Source organism: Megalopta genalis, unplaced genomic scaffold (assembly GCF_051020955.1).
Source record: "Megalopta genalis isolate 19385.01 unplaced genomic scaffold, iyMegGena1_principal scaffold0372, whole genome shotgun sequence".
Taxonomy (NCBI): domain Eukaryota; kingdom Metazoa; phylum Arthropoda; class Insecta; order Hymenoptera; family Halictidae; genus Megalopta; species Megalopta genalis.
Genome location: NW_027476441.1, coordinates 30,158 through 57,955, shown reverse-complemented (window position 1 = coordinate 57,955; position 27,798 = coordinate 30,158). Strand labels below are relative to the sequence as shown.

Here is a 27,798-nt window from a genome sequence, read left to right as displayed (position 1 = left end):
GTTTAGCTTCAAATACTTGTAGTATACATTATTTAGCTCCAACTGCATTCGAATCAAACAAGTTTGCTTCAAATCCAAGCGAATCACATGATTCAGCTTCAAATCAATGCGAAGTAGAAGTCTCAGTTTCAAATCCATGCGAATCAAATGGTTTTGCTTCAAATACTTGTGATATACATGATTTAGCGTCAAGTGCAATCGATACAAACGAGTTAGCTTCAAATCCAAGCGACACACATGATTAAGATTCCAATTAATGCGAAGTAGAAGGCTTAGCTTCAAATTCATGCGAAACGAATGATTGACCTTCAAATACTTGCGAATATAAGTGTTATAGCTTCAAATGCATGCGATACAAACGAGTTAGCTTCAAATTCATGCGAAACGCATGATGTAGCTTCAAATCAATGCGAAGTAGAAGGCTTAGCTTCAAATCCATGCGACACAAATGATTTAGCTTCAAATACTTGCGAATATAAGTGATATAGCTTCAAATGGTGGCGAAACTCACGAGTTTGCTTTACATCAATGCGAAGCACATGATTTAGATTCAAATCAGTGCGAAGTAGAAGGCTTAGCCACAAATTCTTGCGATACAAATGGTTTAGCTTCAAATACTTGTGATATACATAATTTAGCTTCAACTGCATGCGAAACAAACGAGTTAGCTTCAAATCCAAGCGAAACACATGATTTAGCTTCAAATCAATGCGAAGTAGTAGCCTTTGTTTCAAATTTATGCGAAACGAATGATTTGGCTTCAAATACTTGCGGATGTAAGCGATATAGCTTCAACTGCATGCGAAACAAACGAGTTAGCTTCAAATCCAAGCGAAACACATGATTTAGCTTCAAATCAATGCGAAGTAGTAGCCTTTGTTTCAAATTTATGCGAAACGAATGATTTGGCTTCAAATACTTGCGGATGTAAGCGATATAGCTTCAACTGCATGCGAAACTAACGAGTTAGCTTCAAATCCATGCGAATCACATGATTTCGCTTCAAATCCATGCGAGAAACACGATTTAGATTCAAATCTATGCGAAACGAAAAGTTTAGCTTCAAATTCTTGCTTTATACATGATTTAGCTACAACTGCATGTGAAACAGACGTCTTAGTTTCAAATTCAAATGAAACACATGTTTCAGCTTCAAATCAATGCGAAGAAGAAGGCTTATCTTCGAATCTATGCGAAACAAATGGTTTAGCTTCAAATACCTGCGATATACATGATTTTGCTTCAACTGCATGCGAAACCAACGAGTGATATTCACATCCAAGCGTAAAACATGACTTTGCATCAAATCAATGCGAAGTAGAAGGCTTAGCTTCAAATCCATGCGACACAAATTATTTAGCTTCAAATACTTGTGATAAACATGATTTAGATACAACTGCATGCGAAACAAACGAGTTAGCTTCAAATCCAAGCGAAACACATGATGTAGCTTCAAATCCATGCGAAACACATGATGTAGCATCAAATCAATGCGAAGTAGAAGGCTTAGCTTCAAATCCATGCGTACCGAATGATTTGGCTTCAAATACTAGCGAATATGAGTGATACAGCTTCATGCATGCCAAACAAACGAGTTATCTTCAAATCCAAGCGAAATCCATGATTTTGCCTCAAATCAAGGCGGGGGAGAAGGCTTAGCATCAAATACATGCGACACAAATTATTTAGCTTCACATACTTGTGATATACATGATTTAGCTTCAGCTGCATGCGAAACAATAGATTTATCTTCACACCCAAGGGAAACACATGATTTAAATTCAAATCAATGCGAAGTAGAAGGCTAATCTTCAAATCCATGCGAAACGAATGATTTGGCTTTCAATGCTTGCGAATATAAGTGATATAGCTTCCAATCCAAGCGAAACACATGATATAGTTTCAAATCAATGCGAAGTAGAAGGCTTAGCTTCAAAAACATGCGAAACAAATGCTATAGCTTCAATAATTGTGATATACATGCTTTAGCTCAACTGCATCGAAACAAACGAATTATCTTCAATTTCTAGCGAAACACATGATTTAGTTTCAAATCAATGCGAATTAGAAGGCTTATCTTCAAATACATGCGAAAGAAAAGGTATAGCTTCAAATACTTGTGATTTACATGATTTAGCTTCAAATGCAGGCGAAACAAACGAGTTAGCTTCAAAACCATGTGAAACACATGACTTACCTTGAAATCAATGCGAATTAGAAGTCTTGTCTTCGAATCCATGCGAAACAAATGGATTAGCTTCAAATACTAGCGATATACATGATTGAGCTTCAAATGCAGGAGAAACAAACGAGTTAGCTTCAAATCCATGCGAAACAAACGAGATAGTTTCAATTCCATGTGAAACGCATGATTTAGCTTCGAATCAATGCGAATTAGAAGGCTTATCTTCAAATACATGCGAAAGAAAAGGTATAGCTTCAAATACTTGTGATTTACATGATTTAGCTTCAAATGCAGGCGAAACAAACGAGTTAGCTTCAAAACCATGTGAAACACATGACTTACCTTGAAATCAATGCGAAGTAGAAGGCTTAGCTTCAAATCCATGCGACACAAATGATTTAGCTTCAAATACTTGCGAATATAAGTGATATAGCTTCAAATGCTGGCGAAACTTACGAGTTTGCTTTACATCCATGCGAAACACATGATTTAGATTCAAATCAGTGCGAAGTAGAAGGCTTAGCTACAAATTCTTGCGATACAAATGGTTTAGCTTCAAATACTTGTGATATACATAATTTAGCTTCAACTGCATGCGAAACATACGAGTTAGCTTCATATCCAAGAGAAACACATGATTTATAATTCAAATTCATGCGAAGTAGAAGGCTTAGATTCAAATATATGCGAAACGAATGGTTTAGCTTCAAATACTTGCGAACATTAGTGATATAGCTTCAACTGCATGAGAAACAAATGTGTTTGCTTCAAATCCAAACGAAACACTTGATTTAGCTTCAACTCAATGCGAAGTAGAAGGCTTAGCTCCAAATACATGCGAATCAAATGGTTTAGCTTCAAATAATTGAGATATACATAATTTAGCTTCAACTGCATCGAAACAAACGAATTAGCTTCAATTTCTAGCGAAATACATGATTTAGTTTCAAATCAATGCGAATTAGAAGGCTTATCTTCAAATACCTGCGAAAGAAAAGGTATAGCTTCAAATACTTGTGATTTACATGATTTAGCTTCAAATGCAGGCGAAACAAACGAGTTAGCTTCAAACCATGTGAAACACATGACTTACCTCGAAATCAATGCGAAGTAGAAGTCTTGTCTTCGAATCCATGCGAAACAAATGGTTTAGCTTCAAATACTTGTGATATACATGATTTAGCTTCAACTGCATTCGAAATAAACGAGTTAGCTTCAAATCCATGCGAAACACATGATTTTACTTCAAATCATTCCGAAGTAGAAGCATTAGCTTCAAATCAACGCGAAACAAATGGTTTAGCTTCAGATACTTGTAATATACATGATTTAGCTTCAATTGAATGCGAAAAAAACGAGTTAGCTTCAAATCCAAGAGAAACACATGATTTAGCTTCAAATCAATGCGAAGTGGAAGGCTTAGCTCCAAATCCATGCGAATCAAATGGTTTAGCTTCAAATACTTGTGATTTACATGATTTATCTTCAACTGCATGCGAAACAAATGAGTTAGCTTCAAATCCAAGAGAAACACATGATTTAGCTTCAAATCAATGCGAAGTAGAAGGCTTAGCTTCAAATCCATGCGAATCAACTGCATTAGCTTCAAATACTTGTGTTATACATGATTTAGCTTTAAATGCAGCCGAAACAATCGAGTTAGTTTCAAATCCAAACGAAACACAAGATTTAGCTTCAAATTCATGCGAAGTAGAAGGCTTATCTTCGAATCCATGCGAAACAAACGGTTCAACTACAAATACTTGTGATATACACGATTTAGCTTGATCTGCATGCGAAACAAACGAGTTAGCTTCACACCCAATGGAAAAACATGATTTACCTTCAAATCAATGCGAAGTAGAATGCATAGCTTCAAATCCATGCGAAACGAATGATTTGGCTTCAAATACTTGCGAACATTAGTGATATAGCTTCAACTGCATGAGAAACAAATGTGTTTGCTTCAAATCCAAACGAAACACTTGATTTAGCTTCAACTCAATGCGAAGTAGAAGGCTTAGCTCCAAATACATGCGAATCAAATGGTTTAGCTTCAAATAATTGAGATATACATAATTTAGCTTCAACTGCATCGAAACAAACGAATTAGCTTCAATTTCTAGCGAAATACATGATTTAGTTTCAAATCAATGCGAATTAGAAGGCTTATCTTCAAATACCTGCGAAAGAAAAGGTATAGCTTCAAATACTTGTGATTTACATGATTTAGCTTCAAATGCAGGCGAAACAAACGAGTTAGCTTCAAAACCATGTGAAACACATGACTTACCTCGAAATCAATGCGAAGTAGAAGTCTTGTCTTCGAATCCATGCGAAACAAATGGTTTAGCTTCAAATACTTGTGATATACATGATTTAGCTTCAACTGCATTCGAAATAAACGAGTTAGCTTCAAATCCATGCGAAACACATGATTTTACTTCAAACCATTCCGAAGTAGAAGCATTAGCTTCAAATCAACGCGAAACAAATGGTTTAGCTTCAGATACTTGTAATATACATGATTTAGCTTCAATTGAATGCGAAAAAAACGAGTTAGCTTCAAATCCAAGAGAAACACATGATTTAGCTTCAAATCAATGCGAAGTGGAAGGCTTAGCTCCAAATCCATGCGAATCAAATGGTTTAGCTTCAAATACTTGTGATTTACATGATTTATCTTCAACTGCATGCGAAACAAATGAGTTAGCTTCAAATCCAAGAGAAACACATGATTTAGCTTCAAATCAATGCGAAGTAGAAGGCTTAGCTTCAAATCCATGCGAATCAACTGCATTAGCTTCAAATACTTGTGTTATACATGATTTAGCTTTAAATGCAGCCGAAACAATCGAGTTAGTTTCAAATCCAAACGAAACACAAGATTTAGCTTCAAATTCATGCGAAGTAGAAGGCTTATCTTCGAATCCATGCGAAACAAACGGTTCAACTACAAATACTTGTGATATACACGATTTAGCTTGATCTGCATTCGAAACAAACGAGTTAGCTTCACACCCAATGGAAAAACATGATTTACCTTCAAATCAATGCGAAGTAGAATGCATAGCTTCAAATCCATGCGAAACGAATGATTTGGCTTCAAATACTTGCGAATATAAGTGATATAGCCTCAACTGCATGCGAAACAAACGAGTTATCTTCAAATCCAAGCGAAACACATGATTTAGCTTCAAATCAGTGCGAAGTAGAAGGCTTAGCTTCAAATCCATGCGAAACAAATGGTTTAGCTTCAAATACTTGTAGTATACATTATTTAGCTCCAACTGCATTCGAATCAAACAAGTTTGCTTCAAATCCAAGCGAATCACATGATTCAGCTTCAAATCAATGCGAAGTAGAAGTCTCAGTTTCAAATCCATGCGAATCAAATGGTTTTGCTTCAAATACTTGTGATATACATGATTTAGCGTCAAGTGCAATCGATACAAACGAGTTAGCTTCAAATCCAAGCGACACACATGATTAAGATTCCAATTAATGCGAAGTAGAAGGCTTAGCTTCAAATTCATGCGAAACGAATGATTGACCTTCAAATACTTGCGAATATAAGTGTTATAGCTTCAAATGCATGCGATACAAACGAGTTAGCTTCAAATTCATGCGAAACGCATGATGTAGCTTCAAATCAATGCGAAGTAGAAGGCTTAGCTTCAAATCCATGCGACACAAATGATTTAGCTTCAAATACTTGCGAATATAAGTGATATAGCTTCAAATGGTGGCGAAACTCACGAGTTTGCTTTACATCAATGCGAAGCACATGATTTAGATTCAAATCAGTGCGAAGTAGAAGGCTTAGCCACAAATTCTTGCGATACAAATGGTTTAGCTTCAAATACTTGTGATATACATAATTTAGCTTCAACTGCATGCGAAACAAACGAGTTAGCTTCAAATCCAAGCGAAACACATGATTTAGCTTCAAATCAATGCGAAGTAGTAGCCTTTGTTTCAAATTTATGCGAAACGAATGATTTGGCTTCAAATACTTGCGGATGTAAGCGATATAGCTTCAACTGCATGCGAAACAAACGAGTTAGCTTCAAATCCAAGCGAAACACATGATTTAGCTTCAAATCAATGCGAAGTAGTAGCCTTTGTTTCAAATTTATGCGAAACGAATGATTTGGCTTCAAATACTTGCGGATGTAAGCGATATAGCTTCAACTGCATGCGAAACTAACGAGTTAGCTTCAAATCCATGCGAATCACATGATTTCGCTTCAAATCCATGCGAGAAACACGATTTAGATTCAAATCTATGCGAAACGAAAAGTTTAGCTTCAAATTCTTGCTTTATACATGATTTAGCTACAACTGCATGTGAAACAGACGTCTTAGTTTCAAATTCAAATGAAACACATGTTTCAGCTTCAAATCAATGCGAAGAAGAAGGCTTATCTTCGAATCTATGCGAAACAAATGGTTTAGCTTCAAATACCTGCGATATACATGATTTTGCTTCAACTGCATGCGAAACCAACGAGTGATATTCACATCCAAGCGTAAAACATGACTTTGCATCAAATCAATGCGAAGTAGAAGGCTTAGCTTCAAATCCATGCGACACAAATTATTTAGCTTCAAATACTTGTGATAAACATGATTTAGATACAACTGCATGCGAAACAAACGAGGTAGCTTCAAATCCAAGCGAAACACATGATTTATAATTCAAATCAATGCGAAGTAGAAGGCTTAACTTCAAATCCATGCGAAACGAATGATTTAGCTTCAAATACTTGCGAACATAAGTGATATAGCTTCAACTGTCTGCGAAACAAACGAGTTTGCTTCAAATCCAAACGAAACACTTGATTGGATTGGATCCATTCGACACAAATTATTTAGCTTCATATACTTGTGATATACATGATTTAGCTTCAGCTGCATGCGAAACAATAGATTTAGCTTCACACCCAATGGAAACACATGATTTAACTTCAAATCAATGCGAAGTAGAAGGCTTATCTTCAAATCCATGCGAAACGAATGATTTGGCTTCAAATACTTGCGAATATAAGTGATATAGCTTCAAATGCAGGCGAAACAAACGAGTTAACTTCAAATCCATGCGAAACGAATGATTGAGCATCAAATACCTGAGAATATAAGTGATATAGCTTCAAGTGCATGCGAAACAATCGAGTTAGTTTCAAATCCATTCAAAACGCATGATTTAGCTTCAGATCAATGTGAAGTAGAAGGCTTAGCTTCAAATCAATGCGACGTAGAAGGCTTATCATCAAATCAATGCGAAACAAATGGTTTAGCTTCAAATACTTGTGATATACATGATTCAGCTTCTTCTGCTTGCGAAACAAACGAGTTAGCTTCAAAACCAAGCGAAACACATGATTTACCTTCAAATCAATGCGAAATAGAAGGCTTAGCTTCAAATCAATGCGACGTAGAAGGCTTATCATCAAATCAATGCGAAACAAATGGTTTAGCTTCAAATACTTGTGATAAACATGATTTAGCTTCAACTGCATGCGAAACAATCGAGTCAGCTTCAAAACCAAGCGAAACACATGATTAGTTGCAAATCAATCCGAAGTAGAAGGCTTAGCTTCAAATCCATGCGAATCAAACGGTTTAGCTTCAAATACTTGTGATATACATGATATAGCTTCAACTGCTTGCGAAACAAACAAGTTAGCTTCAAATCCAATAGAAACACAAGATTTAAATTTAAATCAATGTCAAGTAGAAGGCTTAGCTTCAAATCCATGCGAAACAAATGCTTTAGCTTCAAATACTTTTGATAAACATGATTTAGCTTCAACTGCATGCGAATCAAACGAGTTAGCTTCAAATCCAAGAGAAACACATGATTTAACTTCAAATCAATGCGAAGTAGAAGGCTTAGCTTCAAATCCATGCGAAACAAATGCTTCAGCTTCAAATACTTTTGACAAACATGATTTAGCTTCAACTGCATGCGAAACAAACGAGTTAGCTTCAAAACCAAGCGAAACACATGATTTAGCTTCAAATCAATTTGAAGTAGAATGCTTAGCTTCAAATTCATGCGAAACAAATGGTTTAGCTTCAAATACTTGTGATATACATGATTCAGCTTCTTCTGCTTGCGAAACAAACGAGTTAAATTCAAAACCAAGCGAAACACATGATTTACCTTCAAATCAATTCGAAATAGAAGGCTTAGCTTCAAATCAATGCGACGTAGAAGGCTTATCATCAAATCAATGCGAAACAAATGGTTTAGCTTCAAATACTTGTGATATACATGATTTAGCTTCAACTGCATGCGAAACAATCGAGTTAGCTTCAAAACCAAGCGAAACACATGATTAGTTGCAAATCAATCCGAAGTAGAAGGCTTAGCTTCAAATCCATGCGAATCAAACGGTTTAGCTTCAAATACTTGTGATATACATGATATAGCTTCAACTGCTTGCGAAACAAACAAGTTAGCTTCAAATCCAATAGAAAAACAAGATTTAAATTTAAATCAATGTCAAGTAGAAGGCTTAGCTTCAAATCCATGCGAAACAAATGCTTTAGCTTCAAATACTTTTGATAAACATGATTTAGCTTCAACTGCATGCGAATCAAACGAGTTAGCTTCAAATCCAAGAGAAACACATGATTTAGCTTCAAATCAATGCGAAGTAGAAGACTTAGCTTCAAATCAATGCGAAGTAGAAGGCTTAGCTTCAAATCCATGCGATTCACATGATTAAGCTTCGAATCAATGCGCAGTACAAGGCTTATCTTCAAATAGATGCGAAACAAATGGTTTAGCTTCAAGTACTTGTGATATACATGATTCAGCTTCAAATGCAGGCGAAACAAACAAGTTAGCTTCAAATCAATGCGAAACACATGATTTAGCTTCAAATTCAAGCGAAACCCATGGTTTAGCTCAATAGTCATGCGACACAGATGGTTTATATTCAGATACTTGTGGTAAACATGATTTAGCTTCAACTGCAAACGAAACAAACGAGTTAGCTTCAAATCCAAGCGAAACACATGATTTACCTTCAAATCAATGCGATGTAGAAGACTTAGCTTCAAATCAATGCGAAGTAGAAGGCTTAGCTTCAAATGCATGCGAAACAAACGAGTTAGCTTCAAATCCATGCGATTCACATGATTAAGCTTCGAATCAATGCGCAGTACAAGGCTTATCTTCAAATACATGCGAAACAAATGGTTTAGCTTCAAGTACTTGTGATATACATGATTCAGCTTCAAATGCAGGCGAAACAAACGAGTTAGCTTCAAATCAAAGCGAAACACATGATTTAGCTTCAAATTCTAGCGAAACCCATGGTTTAGCTCAATAGTCATGCGACACAGATGGTTTATATTCAGATACTTGTGGTAAACATGATTTAGCTTCAACTGCAAACGAAACAAACGAGTTAGCTTCAAATCCATGCGATTCACATGATTAAGCTTCGAATCAATGCGCAGTACAAGGCTTATCTTCAAATACATGAGAAACAAATTATTTATCTTCAGATAATTACGATATAAGTGATATAGCTTCAAATGCAGGTGAAACAATCGAGTTAGCTTCAAATCCATGCGAAGTGGAAGGCTTAGCTTCAAATACATGAGAAACAAATGGTTTAGCTTCAATTACTTATGATATACATGATTTTGTTTCAACTGCATGCGAAACAAATTCCTTAGCTTCAAATCCATGCGAAACAAACGAGTTAGCTTCAAATCCATGCGAAACACATGATTTAGCTTCAAATTCAAGCGAAACCCATGGTTTAGCTCAATAGTCATGCGACACAGATGGTTTATATTCAGATACTTGTGGTAAACATGATTTAGCTTCAACTGCAAACGAAACAAACGAGTTAGCTTCAAATCCAAGCGAAACACATGATTTACCTTCAAATTAATGCGAAGTAGGAGGCTTATCTTCAAATCCAGGCGAAACAAATGGTTTAGCTTCAAATACTTGTGATATACATGATTTAGCTTCAACTGCATGCGAAACAAACGAGTTAGCTACAAAACCAAGCGAAACACATGATTTAGCTTCAAATCAATGCGATGTAGAAGGCTTGGCTTCAAATTCATGCGAAACAAATGGTTTAGCTTCAAATACTTGTGCTATACATGATTTATCACCAAATGCAGGCGAAACAAAGGAGTTAGCTTCAAATCCATGGGAAACACATGATTTAGCTTCAAATAAATGCGAAGTAGAAGACTTATCTGCAAATCCATGCGAAACAAATGGTTTAGATTCAAATACTTGTGATATTCATGATTTAGCTTCAACTGGATGCGAATCAAACGAGTTAGCTTCAAATCCAAGAGAAACACATGATTTAACTTCAAATCAATGCGAAGTAGAAGGCTTAGCTTCAAATCCATGCGAAACAAATGCTTCAGCTTCAAATACTTTTGACAAACATGATTTAGCTTCAACTGCATGCGAAAGAAACGAGTTAGCTTCAAAACCAAGCGAAACACATGATTAGTTGCAAATCAATGCGAAGTAGAAGGCTTAGCTTCAAATCCATGCGAATCAAACGGTTTAGCTTCAAATACTTGTGATATACGTGACTTATCTTTAAATGCAGGCGAAACAAAAGAGTTAGCTTCAAATCCATGCGAAACACATCAATTAGCTTCAAATTCATGCGAAACACATGGTTTAGCTTCATAGCTTCATGTTCTTGCGAAACAGATGGTTTAGATTCAGATACTTGTGATAAACATGATTTAGCTTCAACTGCTTGCGAAACAAACAAGTTTGCTTCAAATCCAAGCGAAACACATGATTTAGATTCAAATTCATGCGAAGTAGAAGGCTTAGATTCAAATATATGCGAAACGAATGGTTTAGCTTCAAATACTTGCGAACATTAGTGATATAGCTTCAACTGCATGAGAAACAAATATGTTTGCTTCAAATCCAAACGAAACACTTGATTTAGCTTCAACTCAATGCGAAGTAGAAGGCTTAGCTCCAAATACATGCGAATCAAATGGTTTAGCTTCAAATAATTGAGATATACATAATTTAGCTTCAACTGCATCGAAACAAACGAATTAGCTTCAATTTCTAGCGAAATACATGATTTAGTTTCAAATCAATGCGAATTAGAAGGCTTATCTTCAAATACCTGCGAAAGAAAAGGTATAGCTTCAAATACTTGTGATTTACATGATTTAGCTTCAAATGCAGGCGAAACAAACGAGTTAGCTTCAAAACCATGTGAAACACATGACTTACCTCGAAATCAATGCGAAGTAGAAGTCTTGTCTTCGAATCCATGCGAAACAAATGGTTTAGCTTCAAATACTTGTGATATACATGATTTAGCTTCAACTGCATTCGAAATAAACGAGTTAGCTTCAAATCCATGCGAAACACATGATTTTACTTCAAATCATTCCGAAGTAGAAGCATTAGCTTCAAATCAACGCGAAACAAATGGTTTAGCTTCAGATACTTGTAATATACATGATTTAGCTTCAATTGAATGCGAAAAAAACGAGTTAGCTTCAAATCCATGCGAAACACATGATTTAGCTTCAAATCAATGCGAAGTGGAAGGCTTAGCTCCAAATCCATGCGAATCAAATGGTTTAGCTTCAAATACTTGTGATTTACATGATTTATCTTCAACTGCATGCGAAACAAATGAGTTAGCTTCAAATCCAAGAGAAACACATGATTTAGCTTCAAATCAATGCGAAGTAGAAGGCTTAGCTTCAAATCCATGCGAATCAACTGCATTAGCTTCAAATACTTGTGTTATACATGATTTAGCTTTAAATGCAGCCGAAACAATCGAGTTAGTTTCAAATCCAAACGAAACACAAGATTTAGCTTCAAATTCATGCGAAGTAGAAGGCTTATCTTCGAATCCATGCGAAACAAACGGTTCAACTACAAATACTTGTGATATACACGATTTAGCTTTCTGCATGCGAACCAAACGAGTTTAGCTTCACACCAATGGAAAAACATGATTTACCTTCAAATCAATGCGAAGTAGAATGCATAGCTTCAAATCCATGCGAAAACGAATGATTTGGCTTCATATACTTGCGAATATAAGTGATATAGCCCTCAACTGCATGCGAAACAAACGAGTTATCTTCAAATCCAAGCGAAACACATGATTTAGCTTCAAATCAGTGCGAAGTAGAAGGCTTAGCTTCAAATCCATGCGAAACAAATGGTTTAGCTTCAAATACTTGTAGTATACATTATTTAGCTCCAACTGCATTCGAATCAAACAAGTTTGCTTCAAATCCAAGCGAATCACATGATTCAGCTTCAAATCAATGCGAAGTAGAAGTCTCAGTTTCAAATCCATGCGAATCAAATGGTTTTGCTTCAAATACTTGTGATATACATGATTTAGCGTCAAGTGCAATCGATACAAACGAGTTAGCTTCAAATCCAAGCGACACACATGATTAAGATTCCAATTAATGCGAAGTAGAAGGCTTAGCTTCAAATTCATGCGAAACGAATGATTGACCTTCAAATACTTGCGAATATAAGTGTTATAGCTTCAAATGCATGCGATACAAACGAGTTAGCTTCAAATTCATGCGAAACGCATGATGTAGCTTCAAATCAATGCGAAGTAGAAGGCTTAGCTTCAAATCCATGCGACACAAATGATTTAGCTTCAAATACTTGCGAATATAAGTGATATAGCTTCAAATGGTGGCGAAACTCACGAGTTTGCTTTACATCAATGCGAAGCACATGATTTAGATTCAAATCAGTGCGAAGTAGAAGGCTTAGCCACAAATTCTTGCGATACAAATGGTTTAGCTTCAAATACTTGTGATATACATAATTTAGCTTCAACTGCATGCGAAACAAACGAGTTAGCTTCAAATCCAAGCGAAACACATGATTTAGCTTCAAATCAATGCGAAGTAGTAGCCTTTGTTTCAAATTTATGCGAAACGAATGATTTGGCTTCAAATACTTGCGGATGTAAGCGATATAGCTTCAACTGCATGCGAAACAAACGAGTTAGCTTCAAATCCAAGCGAAACACATGATTTAGCTTCAAATCAATGCGAAGTAGTAGCCTTTGTTTCAAATTTATGCGAAACGAATGATTTGGCTTCAAATACTTGCGGATGTAAGCGATATAGCTTCAACTGCATGCGAAACTAACGAGTTAGCTTCAAATCCATGCGAATCACATGATTTCGCTTCAAATCCATGCGAGAAACACGATTTAGATTCAAATCTATGCGAAACGAAAAGTTTAGCTTCAAATTCTTGCTTTATACATGATTTAGCTACAACTGCATGTGAAACAGACGTCTTAGTTTCAAATTCAAATGAAACACATGTTTCAGCTTCAAATCAATGCGAAGAAGAAGGCTTATCTTCGAATCTATGCGAAACAAATGGTTTAGCTTCAAATACCTGCGATATACATGATTTTGCTTCAACTGCATGCGAAACCAACGAGTGATATTCACATCCAAGCGTAAAACATGACTTTGCATCAAATCAATGCGAAGTAGAAGGCTTAGCTTCAAATCCATGCGACACAAATTATTTAGCTTCAAATACTTGTGATAAACATGATTTAGATACAACTGCATGCGAAACAAACGAGTTAGCTTCAAATCCAAGCGAAACACATGATGTAGCTTCAAATCCATGCGAAACACATGATGTAGCATCAAATCAATGCGAAGTAGAAGGCTTAGCTTCAAATCCGTGCGTACCGAATGATTTGGCTTCAAATACTAGCGAATATGAGTGATACAGCTTCAACTGCATGCCAAACAAACGAGTTATCTTCAAATCCAAGCGAAATCCATGATTTTGCCTCAAATCAAGGCGGGGGAGAAGGCTTAGCATCAAATACATGCGACACAAATTATTTAGCTTCACATACTTGTGATATACATAATTTAGCTTCAGCTGCATGCGAAACAATAGATTTATCTTCACACCCAAGGGAAACACATGATTTAAATTCAAATCAATGCGAAGTAGAAGGCTAATCTTCAAATCCATGCGAAACGAATGATTTGGCTTTCAATGCTTGCGAATATAAGTGATATAGCTTCAACTGCATGCGAAACAAACGAGTTAGCTTCAAATCCAAGCGAAACACATGATATAGTTTCAAATCAATGCGAAGTAGAAGGCTTAGCTTCAAAACCATGCGAAACAAATGCTATAGCTTCAAATAATTGTGATATACATGCTTTAGCTCAACTGCATCGAAACAAACGAATTATCTTCAATTTCTAGCGAAACACATGATTTAGTTTCAAATCAATGCGAATTAGAAGGCTTATCTTCAAATACATGCGAAAGAAAAGGTATAGCTTCAAATACTTGTGATTTACATGATTTAGCTTCAAATGCAGGCGAAACAAACGAGTTAGCTTCAAAACCATGTGAAACACATGACTTACCTTGAAATCAATGCGAATTAGAAGTCTTGTCTTCGAATCCATGCGAAACAAATGGATTAGCTTCAAATACTAGCGATATACATGATTGAGCTTCAAATGCAGGAGAAACAAACGAGTTAGCTTCAAATCCATGCGAAACAAACGAGATAGTTTCAATTCCATGTGAAACGCATGATTTAGCTTCGAATCAATGCGAATTAGAAGGCTTATCTTCAAATACATGCGAAAGAAAAGGTATAGCTTCAAATACTTGTGATTTACATGATTTAGCTTCAAATGCAGGCGAAACAAACGAGTTAGCTTCAAAACCATGTGAAACACATGACTTACCTTGAAATCAATGCGAAGTAGAAGGCTTAGCTTCAAATCCATGCGACACAAATGATTTAGCTTCAAATACTTGCGAATATAAGTGATATAGCTTCAAATGCTGGCGAAACTTACGAGTTTGCTTTACATCCATGCGAAACACATGATTTAGATTCAAATCAGTGCGAAGTAGAAGGCTTAGCTACAAATTCTTGCGATACAAATGGTTTAGCTTCAAATACTTGTGATATACATAATTTAGCTTCAACTGCATGCGAAACAAACGAGTTAGCTTCATATCCAAGCGAAACACATGATTTATAATTCAAATCAATGCGAAGTAGAAGGCTTAACTTCAAATCCATGCGAAACGAATGATTTAGCTTCAAATACTTGCGAACATAAGTGATATAGCTTCAACTGTCTGCGAAACAAACGAGTTTGCTTCAAATCCAAACGAAACACTTGATTGGATTGGATCCATTCGACACAAATTATTTAGCTTCATATACTTGTGATATACATGATTTAGCTTCAGCTGCATGCGAAACAATAGATTTAGCTTCACACCCAATGGAAACACATGATTTAACTTCAAATCAATGCGAAGTAGAAGGCTTATCTTCAAATCCATGCGAAACGAATGATTTGGCTTCAAATACTTGCGAATATAAGTGATATAGCTTCAAATGCAGGCGAAACAAACGAGTTAACTTCAAATCCATGCGAAACGAATGATTGAGCATCAAATACCTGAGAATATAAGTGATATAGCTTCAAGTGCATGCGAAACAATCGAGTTAGTTTCAAATCCATTCAAAACGCATGATTTAGCTTCAGATCAATGTGAAGTAGAAGGCTTAGCTTCAAATCCGTGCGAAACACATGATTTAGCATTAAATCAATGCGAAGTAGAAGGCTTAGCTTCAAATCCATGCGAAGCGGATTATTTGGCTTCAAATACTTGCGAATATAAGTGATATAGATTCAACTGCACGCGAAACAAACGAGTTAGCTTCAAATCGAAGCGAAACACATGATTTAGCATCAAATCCATGCGAAACACATGATTTAGCATCAAATCAATTCGAAGCGGAAGGCTTATCTTCAAATTCTTGCGAAACAAATGGTTTAGCTTCAAATACTTATGATTTACATGATTTAGCTTCAACTGCATGCGAAACAAACGAATTAGCTTTAAATCCAAGCGATACACATAATTCAGCTTGAAATACGTTCGAAACACATGGTTTGGCTTAATATTCATGCAAAACAAATGGTTTAGGTTCATAGCTTCACATTCTTGCGAAACAGATGGTTTAGATTCAGATACTTGTGATATACACGATATAGCTTCAACTGCATGCGAAACAAACGAGTTAGCTTCAAATCCAATCGAAACACATCATTCTGCTACAAATTCATGCGAAGTAGAAGGCTTAGCTTCAAATCCATGCGAAGCGGATTATTTGGCTTCAAATACTTGCGAATATAAGTGATATAGATTCAACTGCACGCGAAACAAACGAGTTAGCTTCAAATCGAAGCGAAACACATGATTTAGCTTCAAATCCATGCGAAACACATGATTTAGCATCAAATCAATGCGAAGCGGAAGGCTTATCTTCAAATTCTTGCGAAACAAATGGTTCAGCTTCAAATACTTGTGATATACATGAGTTAGCTTCAACTGCATGCGAAACAAACGAGTTAGCTTCAAATCCAAGCGAAACACATGATTCAGCTTCAAATCCATGCGAAAAACGTGATTTATCTTCAGATCAATGCGAAGTGGAAGGCTTAGCTTCAAATCCATGCGAAACGAATTATTTGGCTTCAAATAGTTGCGAATATAAGTGATATAGATTCAACTGCATGCTAAACAAACGAGTTATCTTCAAATCCAAGCGAAACACATGATTCTGCTTCAAATCAATGCGAAGTAGATGGCTTAGCTTCAAATCCATGCGAAACGAATGGTTTAGCTTCAAATACTTGCGATATAAGTGATATAGCTTCAAATGCCGTCGAAACAAACGAGTCAGCTTCAAATCCAAGCGAATACATGATTTAGCTTCATATCAATACGAAGTAGGAGGCTTAGCTTCAAATCCATGCGAAACGAATGATTTATCTTCAAATACTGGCGATTATAAGTGATATTGGTTCAAATGCAGGAGAAACAAACGAGTTAGCTTCAAATTCAAGCGAAACACATGATTTAGCTACAAATCAATGCGCAGTAGAAGGCTTAGCTTCAAATCCATGCGAAACAAATGGTTCAGCTTCAAATAACTGTGATATACATGATATAGCTTCAACTGCAGGCGAAACAAACGAGTTGGCTTCAAATCCAAGCGAATACATGATTTAGCTTCAAATCAATACGAAGTAGGAGGCTTAGCTTCAAATCCATGCGAAACGAATGATTTATCCTCAAATACTTGCGAATATAAGTGATATAGCTGCAACTGCATGCGAAACAAACGAGTTAGCTTCAAATCCAATCGAAACACATGATTTAGCTTCATATTCATGCGAAGTAGAAGGCTTAGCTTCAAATCCATGCGAAACGAACTATTTGGCTTCAAATACTTGCGAATATAAGTGATATAGATTCAACTGCATGCTAAACAAACGAGTTATCTTCAAATCCATGCGAAACACTTGATTTAGCTTCAAATCAATGCGAAGTAGAAGGATTAGCATCAAATCCATGCGATACAGATTATTTAGATTCATATACTTGCGATATAAGTGATATAGCTTCAAATGCAGGCGAAACAAACGAGTGAACTTCAAATCCAAGCGAAACACATGATGCTGCTTCAAATCAATGCGAAGTAGATGGCTTAGCTTCAAATCCATGCGAACCGAATGATTTGGCAGCAAATACTTGCGAATATAAGTGATATAGCTGCAACTGCATGCGAAACAAACGAGTTATCTTCAAATCCAAGCGAAACACATGATTCTGCTTCAAATCAATGCGAAGTAGATGGCTTAGCTTCAAATCCATGCGAAACGAATGGTTTAGCTTCAAATACTTGCGATATAAGTGATATAGCTTCAAATGCCGTCGAAACAAACGAGTCAGCTTCAAATCCAAGCGAATACATGATTTAGCTTCAAATCAATACGAAGTAGGAGGCTTAGCTTCAAATCCATGCGAAACGAATGATTTATCTTCAAATACTTGCGAATATAAGTGATATAGCTGCAACTGCATGCGAAACAAACGAGTTAGCTTCAAATCCAATCGAAACACATGATTTAGCTTCATATTCATGCGAAGTAGAAGGCTTAGCTTCAAATCCATGCGAAACGAACTATTTGGCTTCAAATACTTGCGAATATAAGTGATATAGATTCAACTGCATGCTAAACAAACGAGTTATCTTCAAATCCATGCGAAACACTTGATTTAGCTTCAAATCAATGCGAAGTAGAAGGATTAGCATCAAATCCATGCGATACAGATTATTTAGATTCATATACTTGCGATATAAGTGATATAGCTTCAAATGCAGGCGAAACAAACGAGTGAACTTCAAATCCAAGCGAAACACATGATGCTGCTTCAAATCAAGGCGAAGTAGATGGCTCAGCTTCAAATCCATGCGAACCGAATGATTTGGCAGCAAATACTTGCGAATATAAGTGATATAGCTGCAACTGCATGCGAAACAAACGAGTTATCTTCAAATCCAATCGAAACACATGATTTAGCTTCAAATACATGCGAAGTAGAAGGCTTAGCTTCAAATCCATGCGAAACGAATTATTTGGCTTCAAATACTTGCGAATATAAGTGATATAGATTCAACTGCATGCTAAACAAACGAGTTGGCTTCAAATCCAAGCGAATACATGATTTAGCTTCAAATCAATACGAAGTAGAAGGCTTAGCTGGAAATTCATGCAGAACGAATGAATGACCGTCAAATACTTGCGAATATAAGTGATATAGCTTCACATGCAGGCGAAACAAATTAGTTAGCATCGAATACATGCGAAACGAATGCTTTAGATTCAAGTCAATGCGAAATAGAAGTCTTAGCTGCAAATCCGTGCAACACAAATGGTTTAGCTTCAAATACTTGCGATATAAGTAATATAGCTACAAATGCAGGCGAAACAAACGAGTTTTCTTCAAATCCATGTGAAACACATCATTTAGCTTCAAATTCATGCGAAACACATGGTTTGCTTAATATTCATGCGAAACACATGGTTTAGCTTAATATTCATGTGAATCAAATGGTTCAGCTTCAAATACTTGTGATATACATGGTTTAGCTTCAACTGCGTGCGAAACAAACGAGTTAGCTTCAAATCCAAGCGAAACACATGTTTTAGTTTCAAATCAATGCGAAGTAGAAGGCTTAGCTTCAAATCCATGCGAATAAAATGGTTTAGCTTCACATACTTGTGATATACATGATTTAGCTTCAACTGCTTGCGAAACCAACGAGATGGCTTCAAATTCATGCGAAACACATGATTTAGCTTCAAATCAATGCGAAGGACGAGGCTTAGATGCATATCCATAAGAATCAAATGGTTTAGCTTCACATACTTGTGATATACATGATTTAGCTTCAAATGCAGGCGAAACAAACGAGTTAGCATCAAATCCATGCGTAACACATGATTTAGCTTCAAATCAATACGAAGTAGAAGGCTTAGGTTTCTAATCGATGCGAAACAAATAGTTTAGCTTCAAATACTTGTGATATACATGATTTAGCTTCAACTGCATGCGTAACATATGAGTTAGCTTCAAATCCAAGCGGAACACATGATTTAGCTTCAAATTCTTGCGAATCACATGGTTTAGATTCAAATCCTTGCGATACAATTGGTTTAGCTTCAAATACTTGTGATTTATATGATTTAGCTTCGACTGCATGTGAAGCAAACGAGTTAGCTTCAAATCCATGCGAAACACATGGTTTAGCTTCAAATCAATGCGAAGTAAAAGGCTTATCTTCAAATCCATGCGTAACAAATGGTTTTGCTTCAAATACTTGTGATATACATGATTTAGCTTCAACTGCATGCCAAAAAAACGAGAGGTTCAAATCCATGCGAAACTCATGATGTATCTTCAAATCAATGCGAAGTAGTAGGCTTAGCTACAAATACAAGAGAAACAAATCATTTATCTTCAGATAATTGCGATATATGTGATATAGCTTCAAATGCACGCGAAACAATCGAGTTAGATTCAAATCCATGCTACATACATGATTTAGTTTCAAATCAATGCGAAGTAGAAGGCTTAGCTTCACATCAATGCGAAACAAATGGTTATCTTCAAATACTTCTGATACAAATTGTTAGTGCACAGCTCTAATGTCTTTATGAGACGGACGTGCATAACCGGCTGTTTTTTGAGCCCAGGTTTTTTGAGAAATCGTTTCGGTCCCGATGGCCGGGACTAGTCATAAAGCAGGAAAGGTTCCGAAGGGTCAGCCTGACATTGTTTTATGACGGTCATGCCTGGAGGAGCTTTCCTGTCTTTGCCGGGGCCCTGCGGCCGTCTGCTTTGAGACGGACCAGCTGATTGGCTATTGCCAAAATCGGGCAGGACAAATCGGCGAGTGATGTGGGTGCGTTGGAGGGATGGTCTGCTGCGAGCGAGGGTATTCTCTGATAGAGACTAGAGTTCGGATAGAAGTCATAGCAACAAGACATCCTGACCAAGGGTGTACTGTAGTCAGGGGCTAAATACAAAATAGCAGGCAGAATCCGGTTCTTTATTTTATACAGTCCACAAATCTATAGCGTCATAATTCGTCGCTATTATTGACGACGCTATGACGCCCCAACATTTGGTCCTTCGAGCCGGATAGTTGCGGATCGAAACTTTAGTCCTTGGGTTTTCTCAAGCTGGTATTCGGCCTCTGTTTTCAACTGGTGATCTTTGAGGAAGATTTCATCAAGCACGTTACAAGCTACGCCTCTTGGATGTTTTGGAGACCACGAAGCTGCCGTTCAGACACGGACATCCTCGTTGACGGAACAGTGGGACTCTCCGTAGGATACAACTCTCGCATGGTCAAGAAGTCTACGATTAGTCAACTACGCTAACAAGGCTCGTTTCTAGGAAATCTCAAATCATCGTTGAGATTTCATCAAGAACGTCACAACCTACGCCTTTTGGATATTTTGGAGACCACGAAGCTGCCGTTCAGACACGGACATCCTCGTTGACGGAACAGCAACACCAAGGCTCCTTTCTACGAAACCTGAAATCATCATTGAGTGAGTAAACGAATCATCTTCCACTCCCAATTTCCTTCCTGTCGTATTCTACTTCCATTAAAATGGCATCTGAAAGTAGTGAATCACAAGTTTTGAAAAACTTGAAAAGGAAGCGTGCTACCATTAAGTCGCAAGTAACGCGTTTAGGAGCGCGCGTTGAAACTGCGGAAGGTTCAACGCTCAACTCGCTCGAAACCCTCACCACTAGATTAGATCAGCTTCTTAGTGCGTATGAGGACACACAATTTGAGATAGAAGGCGAAGATGTTTCCTCAGATCATGACGCGGAGAGAGACGCCTTTGAGAAGCATCACGCTACCATCATGAATTCAATAAATTTACGCAAAAATTCATTGAGAAACACGCATAGACCCAATCTCGCAATTAGGAATTCAACAGAATCACCAAATACTATAAAGGTGACACAAGCTAGCTCTTTACTGCCACAAATTCAAATTAGGCCATTCGACGGCAACCCATTAGAATGGAACAGCTTTCGCGATACATTTGATTCGCTGGTCCACCAGAACGAAGATCTACCGGCCGTACAGAAATTCCACTTACTTAAAAACGCCTTACGTGGAGAAATAGCGTCGGTGATCACCTCGTTGACTGCATCAGAGGAGAATTATATAGTTGCTTGGGAATTATTACAAAAGCGTTGCAACAAACGTCGGCAAATTGTGTATGCACATTTAAAGTCTTTGTTGGAATTACAAGACGTTAAGGTAGATTCCCCGGACAGACTGCGCAACATTGGAGCACATTTTTAGTTTATCTAATCAGTAACAAGTTAGATAGGAATACCCGCAGAGCTTGGGATCGCACGTTAGAAAATCACGAGTTGCCGCAATTTGGACAGCTAGTCGAATTTATAAATAAACATGCGCGCGGAGACGAACGGGACAATAGCTTCGCTCGCCCGAATCAGCAAACCCAAATAGTAACGCGTTCACGCGAAAAACAACGCCATTTAGGGCAAACTTTCGTAACCACCAATTCGCGAATTGCGTGCAAAATTTGCAAAGGAGAACATTTTGTTTCAAGCTGTCCGAAACTTTTAGAAGTAACCCCTGGAGATCGCTTAGACATCATCAAAAGGGGAAAATTATGCATCAATTGCTTGCGGAGCGGCCACACAGTCGCCTATTGTAGATACACTAACTGCAAAAAGTGTGGTAAAAAACATCATACTCTTCTACATATTGCGGAAAGGGAAACTAATAGTCAATCAGAGATTGAGAGACCCACCTCCCCATCATCCATGCCACAAACTTCGAGATCCTTTGCCGTTAATAGTTGCAACGAAGTATTATTAGGGACAGCGATCGTTACCTTTGTAACTCGCGATAAGAGTGAACACGATTGTCGTGTGCTGTTAGACAGCGGTTCACAAACAAATTTCATAACCGAAAGAATGGCCGATAAGTTACAATTGAGAAAACGGGAAATAGATTCTTCGGTAGGTGGAATTGCCAATGTCGAGACCCGCGTCAAATATCTGGTCAATGCCGTAATTAAATCACGCACCACCCAATTTAATGATACGGTAACTTTAGTGACGCTTCCTTCCATCACTGGAATGCTACCTTCGCGCCAGGTAAAACGTACCGAAATTGATATTCCGACCGAAATAACGTTAGCTGATCCTGAGTTCAATATTCCGGGCCCAATAGATGCAATTCTCGGGAATCAACTGTTTTTCACACTTTTATGTTTGGGACGAATCAAACTTTGTGCGCAAAATATTATCATTCAAGAAACATTAGTAGGTTGGATAGTCACGGGAGCTACAACCAAACAAGAACAAGTAGCAAAGGGAAAACCCTCAAGATCACTGCACGCATCCTCCTTAGACAATGCGCTAACAAAGTTTTGGGAGATAGAAGAAATAGCAGAGCGCAAAAATTTATCTAGCGAAGAACAGGCATGTGAAAATCACTTCGTTGAAAATACAGTTCGCGATGTACATGGACGCTATATCGTGCGCTTGCCATTTAACGATAGGAAGAATTTCATAGGCGAATCTCGGGGTCTTGCTCTCAAGAGATTTTATTCACTCGAACGCAAATTCTGCAAAGACCCTGATCTTCTTATACATTATAAACAATTCCTGTCAGAATATCTAGCATTAGGCCACATGACAGAAGTCAGTGATGCACGAGATGGCAAGGAGTTTTACTTACCGCACCACGCGGTAATAAAGGAGTGCAGCTTCACTACTAAGGTCAGGGTAGTTTTCGATGCCTCGGTTAAATCCTCATCGGGCGTATCCTTAAATGACGCACTTTTGGTCGGTCCCACCATTCAAGATAACTTATGGGCAATTTTACTACGATTTCGCTTTCACATGTTCGTCCTGACAGCAGACATAGAAAAAATGTTTAGGCAGATTAAAATGCATCCCGATGATGCGAAATTTCAAAAAATATTATGGCGCGATTCGAAGGAAGAGTCAATCAAAACGTTCCAATTAAATACGGTCACGTATGGAACCGCTTCGGCTCCTTTTTTAGCGGTACGATGTCTACAGCAATTAGCCGAAGATGAACAGATCAGATTTCCGAATGCGTCGCGAACCTTTAAAGAAGATTTCTATGTCGATGATTTGCTCACCGGCGCATCTACCTTCAATGAAGCAATCAACTTACGCAATGAGTTGATTGATTTAGCTAGAAATGGGGGCTTCCATCTACGTCAATGGGCCTCAAATAACCATAAGTTGATTAGCGATTTAAAGGACCATGACGATCGACAAGCGATATGCTTAGATCTCAGTCAGACAAAGAAAACTCTGGGAGTTTTCTGGAATCCATCCAGTGATTCCGTAACTTACGCGGTAAACTCCTTTAGCGAAACTAGACTCACTAAGCGAATAGTTTTATCTCAAATAGCGCAATTATTCGACCCCCTTGGACTTCTCGGTCCCGTGATTATACGGGCAAAAATAATTATGCAAGACATTTGGAAGTCGAAAGTCACTTGGGATCAACCAATTCCGCAGGATATAGCCAAGGTGTGGTTAGAAACCAGAAATGAACTGGCTCAATTAGACAATTTTTCGTGCCCTCGGAGGGTAATGTTAGAAACCTCACGAGAAATACAACTCCATGGCTACTGCGATGCTAGTGAAAGGGCCTACGGCGCTTGCATATACATTCGTACCCTAGACCACTCAGGTAGGGTACGGGTCTCTCTATTATGCGCAAAATCCAAAGTAGCCCCTCTTAAAATCCTATCATTACCGCGGTTAGAGCTTTGCGCGGCTAGGTTATTAACGCGATTGAATAAGGAGGTAGCGAAGGCGTTGACCAATATAACTTTTGACGCGATTAGGTTTTGGTCAGATTCAATTATTGTGTTGCAGTGGATTAGGACAGCTCCACATTTGCTGAAAACCTTTGTAGCCAATAGAGTCAGCGAAATTCAAACAGACTCGGACCCACGTAACTGGATGCACGTATCAGGACGTGATAATCCAGCAGATTATATTTCTCGCGGACAATTGGCATCCACATTTATGAATAATAAGGTATGGCTAAACGATCCTGCGTGGCTCTCCCTAGACGAATGCTTTTGGCCACAATTGGACATTCCGCAAAGAGAAATTCTCGAGCGAAAAACCACAATAACGTTCCTTGCACGAGAAGGGACGAATGACCTGTTAACGCGATACTCTTCCATTGCGCGACTTAATAGAATTGTAGCTTACACACTACGATTCATTCACAATTGTAGATCGAAAAACAGACTTACGGGAAATTTATCAACTACAGAAATTCGCAAGGCGCATTTAGTTATCATTAAACAAGCCCAGTTAGAGGCATTTCCGATAGAAATAAACTGTTTGGAACGAAAAACAGCTATGCCCAAAGGGAGCAGAATATTAAATTTAAATCCATTCCTTGATCAGGATAAGCTTCTACGAGTAGGAGGTCGGCTAAGACATGCCCCATTAAGTTACTGTCAAAAACACCCATTGATATTACCCCATAGGCACCATATTACAAATTTGATAATTGAAAGCGAGCACCTACGTCACTGGCACGCAGGCACACAGGCAACTCTTAATGCGGTCCGACAAATTTATTGGCCAATAGATGGAATGAGAGCCATAAAGATCGTCATACACAAATGTATAAGGTGTTTTAGAGTAAAACCAAAGGTCCCAGTATATATAATGGGCGACTTACCCAAGAACAGAGTCACCAGGGCACGACCGTTTCAAAACGTAGGCGTGGATTATTGTGGTCCATTTTTTATAAAGGAAAAAAAGGTTAGTAATCGTTGCAAAATCAAGACGTATGTAGCGATTTTTGTATGCTTCGTGACCAAGGCCGTTCATCTAGAACTTACATCGGACCTTACCACTGAATCTTGCTTAGGAGCATTCAAGCGATTCTATGCCAGAAGAGGAAAGGCCACGAACATTTACTCCGACAACGGCACTAATTTCGTCGGCGCCAAAAACGAAATTACAGAAGTTCAAAGATTTCTCAGCTCCAACGAGCACAATAGTAAAATTAATCGTTTTTTATCGGACCAGGGAATTAATTGGCACTTCTCTCCGCCTCGGACTCCACACTTTGGTGGATTATGGGAGGCCGCCGTAAAGTCTTTTAAAGGACATCTGTACAAAACTATAGGAAACGAGCTGTTCACATTCGAGCAACTGAACACCTATATTATCGAAGTAGAAGCCATATTGAATTCCTGTCCCCTAACTCCCCTCTCCTCAGATCCGAACGATATTACTGCTTTATCACCCAGTCACTTCCTAATAGGTGATTCGTTAATGCAACTCCCTGAGTACGATTTGCGAGACACACCCGTTAACAAACTTTCGTCATGGCAACACATCCAGCGAGTGAAACAACACTTCTGGAATCGGTGGAGTAATGAATGTTTACAGACGCTGCACACCAGAAACAAATGGCATATCCCGAATGACACCCAGCACAAGAAGGGTACATTGGTGATCATCCGGGAAGACAACACACCTCCGTTAACCTGGAAACTAGGACGGATCATTGACATTTGTCCAGGCCGGGACAAAATAGTGAGAGTCGCGACTGTCAAGACGGCCCAGGGGACCTACCAGCGGGCCATTAAAAAATTGTCCCCACTTCCCATTGATGACCCGGAATAAGATAATACACCCAAACACCGTTAGAACTTGTAATCACTCAGAAATTTGTGAATACTTATTCCCATTATGTATACATGCGTATTAGTGTAACTAGAGTTAAGTTAGGACAGTAGTATTGTCAATAAATCGTTACAACGACAAACTAGACCAGCCCTCTTCAAATGTAAATTGAGCGGTGCACTATCAATTTAGTAATTTCGAACGTAACCGTTCAAGGTGGTCGGTATGCTAGTGCACAGCACTAATGTCTTTATGAGACGGACGTGCATAACCGGCTGTTTTTCGAGCCCAGGTTTTTTGAGAAATCGTTTCGGTCCCGATGGCCGGGACTAGTCATAAAGCAGGAAAGATTCCGAAGGATCAGCCTGACATTGTTTTATGACGGCCATGCCTGGAGGAGCTTTCCTGTCCTTGCCGGGGCCCTGCGGCCGTCTGCTTTGAGACGGACCAGCTGATTGGCTATTGCCAAAATCGGGCAGGACCAATCGGCGAGTGATGTGGGTGCGTTGGAGGGATGGTGGTCTGCTGAGAGCGAGGGTATTCTCTGATAGAGACTAGAGTTCGGATAGAAGTCGTAGCAACAAGACATCCTGACCAAGGGTGTACTGTAGTCAGGGGCTAAATACAAAATAGCAGGCAGAATCCGGTTCTTTATTTTATACAGTCCACAAATCTATAGCGTCATAATTCATCGCTATTATTGACGACGCTGTGACGCCCCAACACACATGATTTAGCTTCAAGTGCATGCGAAACAAACGAGTTAGCTTCAAATCCAAGCGAAACACATGATTTAGCTTCAATTTCATGCAGAGTAGAAGTCGTAGCTTCAAATGCAGGCGAAACTATCGAGTTAGCTTCAAATCCATGCGAATCACACAATTTAGCTTCAAATCAATGCGAAGTAGACGGCCTAGCTTTAAATCCATGCGAAACGAATGGTTTGGATTCAAACACTTGCGAACATAAGTGATATAGCTTCAAGTGCATGCGAAACAAACGAATTAGCTTCAAATCCACGCGAATCACATGACTTAGCTTCAAATCAATGCGAAGTAGAAGGATAATATTCGAAATCATGCGAAACAAATGGTCTAGCTTCAAATACTCGTGATATACATGATTTAGCTTCAAATGTAGGCGAAATAAACGAATTAGTTTCAAATCCATGCGAAACACATGATTTATCTTCAAATCAATGCGAAGTAGAAGGCTTATCTTCGAATCCATGCGAAACAAATGGTTCAGCTTCAAATACTTGTGATATACATGATTTAGCTTCAAAAGCAGGGGAAACAAACGAGTTAGCTTCAACTCCATTCGAAGCACACGATGTGGCTTCAAATCAATGCGAAGTAGAAGACTTATCTTCGAATCCATGCGAAACAAATGGTTTAGCTTCAAATACTTGTGATACACATGATTTATATTCAAA

At 38.1% G+C, this 27,798-nt stretch overlaps 1 protein-coding gene across 1 annotated transcript; it reads left to right on the top strand.

Moving 5' to 3' along the window:
* The first annotated feature begins 22,631 nt into the window (after positions 1-22,631).
* On the top strand, positions 22,632-26,363 carry LOC143263195 (uncharacterized). Its single transcript, XM_076528341.1, has one exon. The coding sequence runs from the start codon at positions 22,632-22,634 to the stop codon at positions 26,361-26,363; it is 3,732 nt and encodes a 1,243-aa protein (XP_076384456.1).
* The last annotated feature ends 1,435 nt before the right edge of the window (positions 26,364-27,798 follow it).